Source organism: Anarhichas minor, unplaced genomic scaffold, assembly GCF_050575085.1.
Source record: "Anarhichas minor isolate MPS153535 unplaced genomic scaffold, ASM5057508v1 ptg000067l, whole genome shotgun sequence".
In the NCBI taxonomy this organism is placed as follows: domain Eukaryota; kingdom Metazoa; phylum Chordata; class Actinopteri; order Perciformes; family Anarhichadidae; genus Anarhichas; species Anarhichas minor.
Genome location: NW_027466513.1, coordinates 2572222 through 2585461, shown reverse-complemented (window position 1 = coordinate 2585461; position 13240 = coordinate 2572222). Strand labels below are relative to the sequence as shown.

The 13240-nt window shown below is 42.1% G+C and overlaps 1 protein-coding gene across 1 annotated transcript in view; it reads left to right on the top strand.

The window, feature by feature from the left end:
* The first annotated feature begins 6342 nt into the window (after positions 1 to 6342).
* Positions 6343 to 13240, top strand: part of kcnq1.1 (potassium voltage-gated channel, KQT-like subfamily, member 1.1) — a 34998-nt gene continuing 28100 nt past the window's right edge. Inside the window, 2 exon segments of the mRNA XM_076078546.1 lie at positions 6343 to 6680; positions 13092 to 13182. Of these exon segments, the coding sequence (XP_075934661.1) occupies positions 6343 to 6680; positions 13092 to 13182 (429 nt within the window).

Sequence of the window (13240 nt, the reverse complement as noted above, 5' to 3'; positions counted from 1 at the left end):
GTGCTGCACGGGAAGGTGATGCAACTAAAACATATTGCCTGGAGCCATACATAAACAAGTACTGCATTTGCCTAAAATGTCCTTGACTTTTAAATGGAAACCGTTTAAAGAAAATAAATATGTAATTTCAAAGTATTAAAATAAGGTGAAATATTTAGAATCAGCTTTATTGGCCAGGTACGAGTACACATACCAGTTCATTCCAGTTTTGTTGGTCTTTTTGCGCACGCAGAAATAATGTAGAAATACAGCTTAAAGTGAACGTTAACATTTTGTGACATCGGTCTTTGTGATGTGAGTCATTAGTGTCGTTAGTCAAGACGTTTATTTTGAAAAAAGCCTCTATGTTTGCAACAAGCTTATATTGACACGCCGTCACTGACAGCTCCAAAACTGACTCTAGAGGGGAACGTAGAGCGTCATAGTTTGAAGAGGAGGAGCACCGACCAATCTGCTTTATTTGAGGCATTGGTGTGAGAATGTGTTGAGATCTATACTGTACATATAGAAACAGTAGAACAAAGGACAACAACATACAATATGTTTAGGTCGGACTGTTTCTGTAAATTGTTAAGAATAATACAGTAGTGCAACGGTGGACGTGTACAGTTTACAGTATATTCAGTATGTACAGCAGCTCAGATTGTATATTTGACAATGACAGGAACATGTACCAGAATAACTGTGTATATTAAACGTATAATTATCAAATATATACAAAGTAACCTTTAACTGATGTTAAGTGTTCATCAGAGTGACGGCCTGTGGAATAAAATGCTCGTGTCTGGTCGTTTTGCCGTACAGTGTGGTGCTGTTCAGAGGTCGAGCGGGTCGTCCTTTAATCAGAAGATGGCGGTTCGATTCGCGGCTCCTCCGGTCCATGTCCATGTGTCCTTGGGCAAGACACTTAACCCCGATTTGCTGTATGGACGGCTGTGAATGTTTAGTCCTGATGAGCAGGTGGCGCCTTGCTTGTGAATGGGTGAATGACATTTAGTGTAAAAGCGCCGCGAGTGGTCGAACGATCAGAAATGCACTAAACAATTACAGGACCGTTAACCATTCGTCCAGGGTGTGAAGGGTCTGCAGTGGTGTTACCTGCCTGCTTCCTGGCTCTGGAGGTGGCAGGTTGGCACCGATTACTTTTTTCTGCAGTTTTCTCTTGTCTTAGTTGGTGGCTGTTCCAAACCACACAGATGCACTGAAGCACTGGAATAAAGAAAACAAATGTCAAAAACTGCCTATAATACATGCAGACAAGCCAAATGTTTATCTGTGCACATATTGCCTGAGGTTGCAATAATTCTTTACTTCCCACAACGCTCAGTCGCATCCCCCTGCCTCCCTGCCTGTGTGTGTGTGTGTGTGTGTGTGTTTACCTCTCTTTTTTTCAGATGCTGACATTTCCCACCTGTCCACCAGCCTCCCTCACTGTTTTTCCCCTTGAGCCTGACTTCCTGCACAGCTGGTACTCCTCTCCTCTGCTGTGTCTCAATCATATATTATACACTAATTCTGAGTATGTCGCGGTTCTCACTAGATAAATAAGAAAAAGTTTATTTAACAAGTGTTTTTTGTCACCATGCTTTCTGTATTTAACCGGAGGTAGAGCAGATGAAGGGTTGTGCAACCATGTTTTGGATGGCGTGGGTCATTATGTCATTTCTTCTGGTTACATAACATAAAACTGTAGTTTGCTCATGTTTTCCAATCCTGAATTTGAACTTTGATTCAGAGAAGGTGTACGTTGTTTTCATGAAGAGGGGGAGAAATAATGCAAAACTATAATAGTGTAAAGTGACCACAGGGACAAACCTTGTTTGGCCAGATGAAACAATAATCTACAGATAAATGTTGAGTGATGATGGTAAATGTTTTGTTTCCGGCGTTGCATGTCCTGAATACAACAGCAGAAATGTTGTATTCTTGCCAACCTGGAGCCTCCCCTCGTGGACACAGTTTACCCTTTTCCAAATGAATACTTCTGTGAAGAAAATGCAGCATGACAGTGACTTACGTGTACTCCGATGGCCTCCACAGTTGCTGTATTTCAACCTGACAGAAAACCTTAGGGGCCTTAGAGAGTTACAACTGATTGAAGAAACTGCAGGGAACATGTGATGCTTTCATGTCAGGATGGAGCAAGATTTTCGTGCGATATCCACAGCTCTTTATGGAATTTCTTTCTTGAAGTATCGGCCATAAATCAAGGCGTGAGGAGTAATAATGTTTCACGTGATGATGGACCATTTGCTGACCACAGCAGTGGAAAATATTCAATATTTGTGTCAATTCATTCATCCTGACCTGGTGTTTATGTTAGCCTCATACACTGTATATAAGAAGTGGACGTAGTCACCGGGATGTCACCCATTGGTTTGTAAACTCCTGTTTTAAAACCTTGATTTCAGCATTTTTGGCATTGCCATCTTGTTTTTTGTAACCAGAAATGACATAAGGAGGAGGAGCTAAGGTCAACTCAACGTTGAGTGAGACGTTTAAGGCGACCAAGGTATTACAATTAACTTTCATGAAGTGAAAACACATAGTGAAAGGGTTAAATTTGTAAGACGAAAACACGGATAACTCTCAGACCGGACAACGCCGGGGTAGTGACCTGTCAATCACTAGGTAGCCCCCCCCCGAGTCTAATTTACTCTAAATGGACCATAATTTACGAAATAAACATCATGCTGTATTGAAGAACACTTGAGACTAGCGATTTGTTTACTGAGGTAATAAATCAAGTGAGAAGTAAGGTCATTTTCCCATCGACTTCTATGCAATCTGACTTTTTGCAACCAGAGGAGTCGCCCCCTGATGGCCATTAGAAAGAATGCAAGTGTAAGGCACTTCAGCATTGGCTTCACTTTTCAAAACCGGAGGTTACTGACTGGCTAGCCCATTTATTGTTGGAAAGGAGGTGAGTTTACCCCTATCCAATCTAAGTAAAATGTAGCTGTTCCATCAAAAAATTACAAAGTTATGGTAGCAATTGCTAGAGGAAGATAGTGAAAATTGTCAAATTTAAGAGATTCATTTTTTTGTAGGTCGACTTCCAACAACCTCTCCTGCTGTTTTACACGACACATTTTCCTCTGGCCATTTTTCTGTTGCTCATTTTCGTGAATGTGGCTACCTAGCTAGCTTGGCATGAAGAAAGATGATGTTCCTATTCTCACCATGCACAAAGCTCTGATTGGTCAATTGTTTTTCCAACCTGTGGGGGCATCCATCAATGGCCACAACACCAGACCTTCTGTACATCTGCTGGACAAATCAGAGGTGTGGGTGATCATTCAGTGATTTGGAAACAATTTAGTCATATGACTGCAACATAACACAAAAGGGAAAAAGGGATGCTTTTCCAGCCAAAGTTAAAGTTATGTAGCAAGAGTGTTTTCAAATAGGAGTCGATGACATCTGACTCTTTGCTTTGCAGTCTACTGTGTGTTTTAGCCTCGAGTATCGGCACGTAGAATGAGGGTCACACAGGATACACCAATTGTGTCCTTCAAATTCAAGCAAAAGCGGGACCCATTTCTCAGGCTGTATCCAGAGGAGCTTTTGGACGGGGACAGCCTTGTCATATTCGGTCTAGAAACGGAGACTTCAAAAGAAGCAGTCCCTTGAATTGGGCCACAGTCAACTCAGCGATGCACATGCAGGAGACTCTTCATCATTATTAATTGGGTTATGCCACAAAATACAAAACCCTCACCCATCTTCACGCGTTATATGCCGTGGCTTGATTGGCCACGTGTTCACATGAATCGGCTAGTCACCGATAATGTGTTTGTACGGCCATCGAGGGAAAGCTCCCCGTCCCTGTATGTGTTTGTATTACTCATAAACAAGGAGGACAATACAGTCTGAGATCCCATGACTAATTTCTACTGACTGCCCTGAACGTTTGGACAGAGCGTGTTTGGAAAGGCTGTCTGTGCTACCCTACAGAAACATTTCAACCTTATGTAACTGCCTATGAGTTCAAAGCATTTATGACAAGGACACTGTTTAGGATGCTATCTGTGTAACGTCTCTCCTTCTCACTGCTCTTTCTGTTTTTTTTCTCTCTGGCTTTTCATTTTCTTTTATTTGAGATCTTCAATTAATTACGATGGGATGTTATTGTTTGTTTCCCCTTGCTAACAAGTTGCTGCTGTGTCAGCTGGGGCTTGGAAACATAATCTCTTAAAGCTGGGGTGGTTGATGTGTTCAAGGGACCTTTTGTTACATTTGTTGAAATTCTCAGATCATATTCTCTGACAAAAATAATAAGAAAAAAACCATCTGTAGCGGTGGCTGGACTGTTAAACTTACCATTACATCTGATAATAGCTTTTTTGATTATTCAATTAATCATTTGGGCTATGACATGTCAGAAAATGGCCATCCATCACAATTTCATAGAACTTCTGTTGACATAACATCGCTGTCCACAAAAAAACAGAAAGTTGAGGATTTTGAATTTTTCACATTTAATTATTCTCATACTTCTTAAACTAAAGAAACTTTAAGCTGTAAAATGTATTGTCACAAAACTGAAAACTGGAGATTATCAATTACCAAGCCGCTTGCTTATTAAATATTGAATTATATTAGATATTTTATTTCCTTCACACAATCAGATAAAGATGTGACCTTCAAGATAACTGCCCTTTCTGAATTAAAAACAGAAACTCAAATGTGGTGGGTGATACCTAACAGTAAGAACCAGTAAGAGTTGTGTTTAATGTCAACCTGGCAACAGATCCTGTCATCACATGGATGCTACTCGACTCCTATTAAAACCTGCTGCGGCAAAGCTGTTTCCTCCTCCTTGGACGAGCATGTTCAAGGTCACTGCAAAAAACAAAAAACAAACCTCCAGAGTAACCTTGTCAAACTAAGCTGCATGTGTCCCCAGAGTTCCCTTGATTACACCAACACCAGGGTTGACGAAGTTACTCTCAAACTGTAATAAATCACACATATGTCTGGAAAGAGGCATGCTTTTCAAGCAGTAACATGTTGTGTATTACTCCAGATCAGGTATGTAATAATGGTAATATTATCTATATATCTATTATTTATGTGAATGTGTTTCTTTTTCTACTTTTTTTTGAACAGCTCACTGAAGGAAAGTAAGCGATAGGAAACGTTTTTACGTAAAAAAAGAAAAACTGTATGGAAAGTTAAAACCTATAAGCACACAATTGAGAACTGCTCCATCACCAAATTGCTTCATCTTCGAATATTTACGATCTCAGCGGGTACACAATTGAGTACTGTTGGTGACAAGCAGTGGCGGACACAGACTGTCTGAGGTCCAGGGCAGTACCCAAATGTACCCGACCCAATGCAAGACTCTGCCCTAGAGGGCATGCATCACATTTTCCTCACTGGAAGGGAACCCGAGATAGTATTTCATCACATTTTCCCCTAAACTCTAGAAGGCATTCCATAACATTGTCTCTACTGGAAGGGCAGAAGATGCTTCATAGCGTTTTCTCTACTGGAAGGGCACCCTTTATGGCATTTCATGACATTTTCTCTCCTCGAAGGTTCACCCTGCACTTCATAATGTTTTCTCCACTGGAAGAGCCCCCAAGAAGGCAATTTATTACAAGTCTACCAGTGGTAACAAATATGTAGAGGAGAACTTGATATATAGCTTCCAAACTTGCAGAGACTCTCACAATGAGTGTCACTTTCAACGTACTTCCAACTGACAGTTTAATGATGAAAAACAACTCAGTCTGTATGTCATCTCAAATAGGGAGGCCGTTATATAGGCTACACTTCTGCACAAATTAACTCCAATTAACACTTTTTCTTTAGAGATTCATCTTTAATGATGAATAAATTCAAACAGGTTTGAAAAAATATTAAATTATTAAATAAGTGTTTGCATTTTGTGTGAAAAGTAATTATCGAGTGGAATGACAGTTCAATGGTGTGGTGTATATTTCGGATCTGAGGATGGAGTTCATCAGCTGCAGATTGCTTTTGAGCAGTTTTTCAAAAACAATAAAACTTCTGAACAGCTGGTGACTCATGGCGCACCGCCTGGCGCCCACAGCTCCCCAGGCTGATAAGTGCTCTGAAAGAGGTAGGGGATATTCATTCAGACCTCAACAACCAAGAGAGCTGTTAAGTTAAATTAAAGAAACACCATCCTGGTGATCTAGAGCATTAATAACGCCGTTTATCTCACATCTTAATGCGCCCTGGGGAGATCAGGCGCACAGCAGAAGGTAAGCGCACATGGGCGAACATTTGTGCGTTTGAGTCAGTGACCGATGAAAATAACTGTGAAAAAAAGTGAACCCAGCGCCAGAAGAATAACGGGAAGCCACAATGTCTAACTCACGGAGGTCTTCTGGTGTGGCACGAGGGAAGAGACCACCGGATTTGGAACTGTCGCAAACCACGTTTCGCGCGCCTGAACCAGGAACCCCCGTGGACAACGACACGTTTTCTGAGAGAGACAAAATGCCAGAGGACGGTAACACTCCCGCAGAAGTACCAACTGTTCACTTCCACCCGTACTTATCTCATCCCCGGATGTCTGTGCGGATGTCGGTGTACAGCACCGGGGTCCGTCCGGTCATCACCCGCGCCTACATCCAAGGACGCGTGTATAACTTTCTGGAAAGGCCGTCTGGCTGGAAATGCTTCGTGTATCACTTCACAGTGTGAGTGTTTTTTTATTTTTTTTATTTCCATAATCATCGATTTCCGTAGGGTATTCAAGGGTGTAATTGCAACTCTAAGATCCTAATTAAACAGGGAGTTAATTGCGCATGTACTCTTGGAAGCCCTTGATACAAAGAAGTGTTAATCCTATGAATTTGAGAAAGATGCTGCAAGGATATGACAGAAGGACTGGAATCCCTCTAGGAATATTATACGAATATATAAGTCTAGCACATAAAAAAAAAGACCACATAATTCATCACAGACGACAGAAAATACGTCCTTATAGGAGTACTAAAGGATTATTATGAAGGTCTTTCATTTGGGAGACTATTTTTCCTCAGCACCACTGAACACTTTGAGTGCAACAACACTGAGGGGGGTTTGCTTTCAGTGAGGCTTTTCAACCTGACAGGGGACGTTTTAGTGTTTGTTTCCCTTCCTGACAGCATGACAGGTATATGTGAGCCTACCTGGTTTAATGAAAAATGAAATATAAATATTACAGCTATGATGAACATAGATCCTGGTGTAATCCAGAGCGGGGTGGATTGTATCCGCTCAAGCTGCAATATCATGAAGATGTCACATTATGGTTCATCGCCCAAAAAACTGATGTGACAGCTTTTGTCAGGTAGCTTGAAAAATGAAGTGTTACTCATGATAAACGACTGTTTATACACCAGTGATGTAATGCCAAAGGAAACATTTCAATGTCTTTTTCTTTCTTGGTATCACCCCACATCCGGGAAACTGACCAGTCCAGTAGATCCAGACCGGAGCGTTACGGCAGAGGTTTAGGAATGTGGGACATTATCCTCCGGCTCACTCCCATGTGTGCTGTCTGTCCCCACTTGCTTGCGCTGATAGCAGGCAGCTAAACTTGGCAGCGTGTGTGTGTTCTGTGGAGGAGGTAGCGGTCCCTGTCCCGGCGCTGCCACCCTGTGACCCCGCTGTGTCGGAGGGGACGCTTGCATGAGAACGCGGCCTGTCGGAGCAGGTTAGAGTCTCGGTGACTCAGAGGGAGCATAAGCCAACACAGTGCGACTCAAACACATTGGGGGCTTTACCAGGAATAACAGCACAATGCAAAATAGAAGGGAAGCTAGTGGCTGCTATGAGCACAGGGAAATTGTTTGTTCGTGCATCGACATTTCAAATATTGTACTATTAGACTGAGGTGCAAACCAGCAGGATGAGGTGCCTTGACCTTCCTGTAACGGCTCAAACTGCACAAAATAACAGGAAACGCCACAAAGTGCTACTTGAAATACAAAATCAATATGTTTTTCATAAGCCACAGTGTCAGTGGCAAATTTCTCTTCATTTGCTGCTAATGATTTGCACAATGGCTGTAACATTAAGACACCATGTGTGCAGACTGTCACTCTCAGCCCTGATAGCTGTCTGTTTGCTGCAGCTCAACCAGACCTGTTTGCCCGGATTTGAAACTTCTGGTTTCGCATTTGGGCACCGTTGAACAAAACTGCCCCGCGCTCGGCCCCTGAAGAGGATATGATGGGACGCTTCCTCCATTTTTAATAACTATTGATCCGTTTGATCAAATCCAGGCTGCAAAACACATAACTCTCGAAATCTGCACTATATTTAATGTTACTATGAGGAACTTTTAACTGGATATGAAATTCAATACTGACGCCTCTCATAGTACCTACATGAGTAAACGAGACCATCCGCGAGGATCGCGAGTGCACATACAACATGTTCTTACTACTCAGGTGCAGATGGCAGAGACAATTGAAAACTTTGTGGAGCTTTGAGAATGTCGGTTTGCCAAGATAAGAAACCCGCATGGAGTACAAAAGATCCAAACGTTTCCACGTCATGATTTCACGTCAGCTCATGTTTGTGCGAACGTCCTTGTTGGAAGGTATAATCAAGGCTCCACTGCTTGTTATCCGTGCCACCGGGTCGGATTCCTCATGAAATCTGACAAAATCATGCAGGTTCACCAGAAACTCCTTCAGCTCACACTCAGATCGTAGAGTAGTTTAGACAACTCTCTCAGTTCTATAATACCAGCAGGGGTCTGTTGTTGGGATGTCAAACCATCCAGCAGGTTTTTGGGGTCAGTTCGTTGCCTTGTTCTGCAAGTGTTTTAGTGGGAGAAAAGCAGTTAAGAATAAGCATGTCTATATCACTGACCCACATCTCCAACGTCAGAGTGACCTGAATCCTTATCAGAGTGTGTGTGCGCGTGTTTGCATATATCAATTTATGTGTGTGTAGTGATACAGTATGCTGGCAGGGACTCAGGTCTGTTTCATTATGGTAAAAGGAAAGCAACAGTTCATATCACTGGAAGTGAACATGGTATACATGTAGCTTTAAGCAATTAATAAAGTATATCCCCATGCTCGCGCTGGGTGTCTCTCTGCAGTGTGCTACAGTCTAGCTGTAAATGCCGCATTTTAGTTTGGAGCAGCATGGATCATCCCACATGCTGGTTACAGATGAGTCGATCAGGAGAGTTTAGAGAAAACAAAAATCTGAGTGTTTTTCAGATTCAGCTCCATTAAACTGAACCGGATATCTGTCAAACAGCATCAGGTTGAAGGAAGACAAGTCTGACACTATTTTTTTATGGTTTAACAAACCGGCTAATAGTTCATGTGTTGTTGTTCCTTTCAATTTGAGGATTGTGGTTTTTTTACTTGAGCTGTTTGTATTCCATCCTATAATTTAGGAACTGGGGGAAAAAGCATCTATGATGTTTTTCTTCTCTTTTAAAAAACAAAGGAGCTTGGATTCCTATTGGAGCACATCGGCAAGGTCACTTATATCGCTCAGCTGTGAACCTCATAAAGTCGTCTGCCCAAATTACAAACAAGGCCTTAAATGTTCATCTTTAATCACTGTGCATTCATCTAAACCCCTGTTTTGTGTTGCATTGCTTTTGGTTGGTTTGTGTTTTGTCGTCACTAAAAAGCAACAGTGACGCAAACAAATTGTGATTGATGGTCGGAATAGGATATTTGATGGTAACAGCCAGTGACACGGTCAGCAGCGGCGCTACGAGCCCTCATAGCTCTGTCCCCTGCTTTGTCTCTACTCTCGCTGCACAACAGACCGCGAGTGAGTCTGCCCATCAATAATGGATAGGAGCAGTGCTTTGAGATTTTTGTTTAGAGTTCAGTGGTGCCTATGTAGCTGAGCCAGTGTATTGTTTTCTCTGTTGCTCCATCAAGCCCACTGGAGGAAAAGGAAGTGAAATATGATGGTGCAGTTAGTAGAGAAGGACTGACGAGTCCGATCATCTCAGACGGATCCAAAGCGAGGCAGAAGTGTGTGCCCAGCATACTGAGCGTGTATGTTTGCTGGCATTTCAAACGCTCTGAAAATAATTTAAGCAGAGCTACGCCGACAAATTACAGCCATTAGCATATCGGAGTGTTTGGCTCGGAAAGTTTGATGTTCATTTGTGGGGTTTTTTATCCTCTTTTCAGCTGCCTCTGTCACATATTGAACATAAGATCGTGTAAATTGCCCCGCGTCCTAACGATGTGAGCAATTTTGTTTATGCCCAATGTTCCTGCCCATTTAGTTGTTGTTGCATCGTGTACTTCTTCTGTGTCTCACATACAGAACCAGCTGCTTTGTTAGCTGTGTTACACACCAGTTCATCTTCCCTGAGCAGGTCTCTCTGCTGTCTTTTATCTGTGTTGACGTGTGGCGTGCACAGTCAAGCCTGTGTGTGTGTGTGTGTGTTACTTTAAAGTGGGGTATTTGGATTCCTGGCCAGTCTTCAATAAACTCAGGCTGTAGCATGGGGTGATAAGAGCCTCCATGGTGCAAACATTGACTGGAAACTCCCTCTACACATAGTTTCCATCAAGTGTGCTCATATAGGAACAAAACCGTGGTTCTTCAGGGCTGTTTTTTGCTGTACAATAGTTTGAAACATTATCGAGATGACAGTAGAGCAAATACTTCCAACAACACTGCGCGGTATTCTCAAGATATGCCAGTTCTATATTGGGCCCCAGTACAGGCTGTTCTCTCACACTGTTTGTAAAGTAATGATATTGTTATATCCCACAATATCAATTCATGTGTAATCCACGTAATCATGAACAAGGAAGTATAAAGAGTGACAAACTCCACAGAGAAAAACACCTGCCTTTCACCCAGGGGACCGTTGTCCGTGTCACGTGTGAAACCAGAAGTCAGCTTGATTTATTTGTCACGTAACGTGCGTACTTAAGTACCCAAACTTTTACAAAACCTAACTAAGTAGTTTTGTTGCCTAAACCTAACTAAGTTGTTTACGGTTAAGACGGAAATTTATTTTGCAAAGACCGTTTGTAACAAGCAGAAATTGTGTTGCTGGACTTTCGTAGGAAAACGCACTAAAAATTAGGAATAACTTTTCGTAAGATATATTGATATCCATTGCATGAGGATACGTTGTGCAGTTACACTTGCACAGTAACACTTGCCATTGTAACTGCATTGTCCTTGGGCTTTTTCGTCAGAAATAAACCAAAAAAGTTTTGTGGATATATTGCGGATTTCAAGCATTCCAGCCTTCAAGCCAAGACATTTCTTATTGATCTTTAGCGTATATGAAAAACAAATAATGTCTGTCAATTAATGTTTATATATGTATACAAGGCAGATGCGTGGAACACATTATAGTAATCAAATCAATGAACACTGGCAGCACAGTTACATCCAAACAGAAAGCCAACGTTCCAGTGCCGCCATGTTTTTTTCTCCGATTGGTCCAATCATGGACGTTCGTTCTGTCAGCTGACTGGCAAATGAATTCAGATGATGTCATGTGAATGCATTCAGAAGTTTCTCCGCCACATCTCCTGCCAACGGAAATGGAAAGTTAATCAGTTTGACCTTGCCACAATGCCAACCGCCTCACAAAGTCTAATGCACATTCATGATTCATTTTCTAAGATATCGTGCTAACAGACACACATAATGACATGGGGTGAAACACAACCCCAACTTCGACTCGGATAGCAAAGATGATATGCAGTAACTAAAGAATAAACAGGAACGGAGGCCGTTCGTGGCTCTGCCGGCGAAATCAAGTGTGAACAAGGTTATGAGTTTGAGAAGCGCTCATCGCCTATATTGCAGTCAGCCCTGCTTTCCCATCATCCTCCACTACCGTCAAATTAAACAGGATCCCTGTCTCTGACTTTTATGAACAGCAGTGAAGAATAACCACGAGAGTTTATTTGGTGTTACAAAGGCACTATACGTAGCTCTTTGTTATATGAGCTGCTTTAAAGAAACCGATTCCTGAAAGGTTTCTGGCGAAGAATTCAAGAGTCAATAACTCAAGGCCATGTAACTAAGTGTTAGTTATGTTTTTGGGCAAAGTGTCACAGCTCGAAGCCTGATCTCCAAAGAAATGAAATAACTTTCTCTGAAGTCGGTTGAGGAGTTACAGACGTCTCATTGTTGCTGCAGTAGAAACACATGTGACCTTGAGGGGAATAAGGATAATGGTAAGGAGCAATTCAGTGCTTGTTGACAGTGTGTGTGTGCGTGCGTACGTGCGTACCAAGGTGCTCATTATTTGACAAGTTTATCATGCGCTTTGCATTCATATGGTGGAGGTTCAAAAGGTTCACAGTATTTCCTCCAGAGAGCTGTCCTTGAATGTTTGCTCAAATTCAGTCAGATACTTTTCATGACAAAAATATAAAGTAATGTTTTGCTGTCTTGAAATTATATATTTTTTTCTTCAAGTTGTTTAGAAGTTCAGACTCGAGTCAGACACCAACGTTGACTGAAGTTTTGCTGTTTAAATCAAAGGGTGAAATGTTGACATGAATATTAGGTTGAAAGTGTATCGAGGAGATTTGTGTTTGCTTGGCTCGACTGATGACACGTTATGTAAAGCTTTGGTTTGAGGAAAATGGAGTTAAACAAGAGCTGGTTGGATATTATCCAATTGGATTGTATAAGATTATAAACAAAGGAAATAAGAGCTATGAACAACATAAAACTTACAATTATGACACATTATGACAGTTAAAGTTACTACAAGGAACGAAATCATGCAGGTTCACCAGTAACTCCTCCAGTTCAGACTCCAGCGGGGCCTCCGGGGGAGAGGGGGAGAAGCGTCCTTCGGCCAGGAGCAAAGCTTCTCCTCACTGCCCTGCCGGTGCCCGCTGGAAGCCGACACCACACTGATGGAGGCCGTATTATTGGGCCCACTGGAGGGAAGAGAGGACCAGAACCGGGTCTGCGTGGGGCAGACTGTCAGACACTGCTGCCATAAAATACAAGGTTTTCTCAAGGGACTATGGCGCTCAGAAACATTACCGCTTTTGTCCACAGGAAACACCTAAATCGACACAAAATGAAAGTTACTCGTGGTAACTTCAATTAAGACTAATTTACTTTGTTTCCTACAGGTTTCTCATAGTTCTGGCCTGCCTCATGCTCAGCGTTCTGTCTACCATCGAGCAGTACCAGGCCCTGGCTCACACGACACTCTTCTGGGTGGTGAGTGTTGAATTTGATTAAATTGAAAAGTAACTCCTGGGATTGACCATTAAAACAT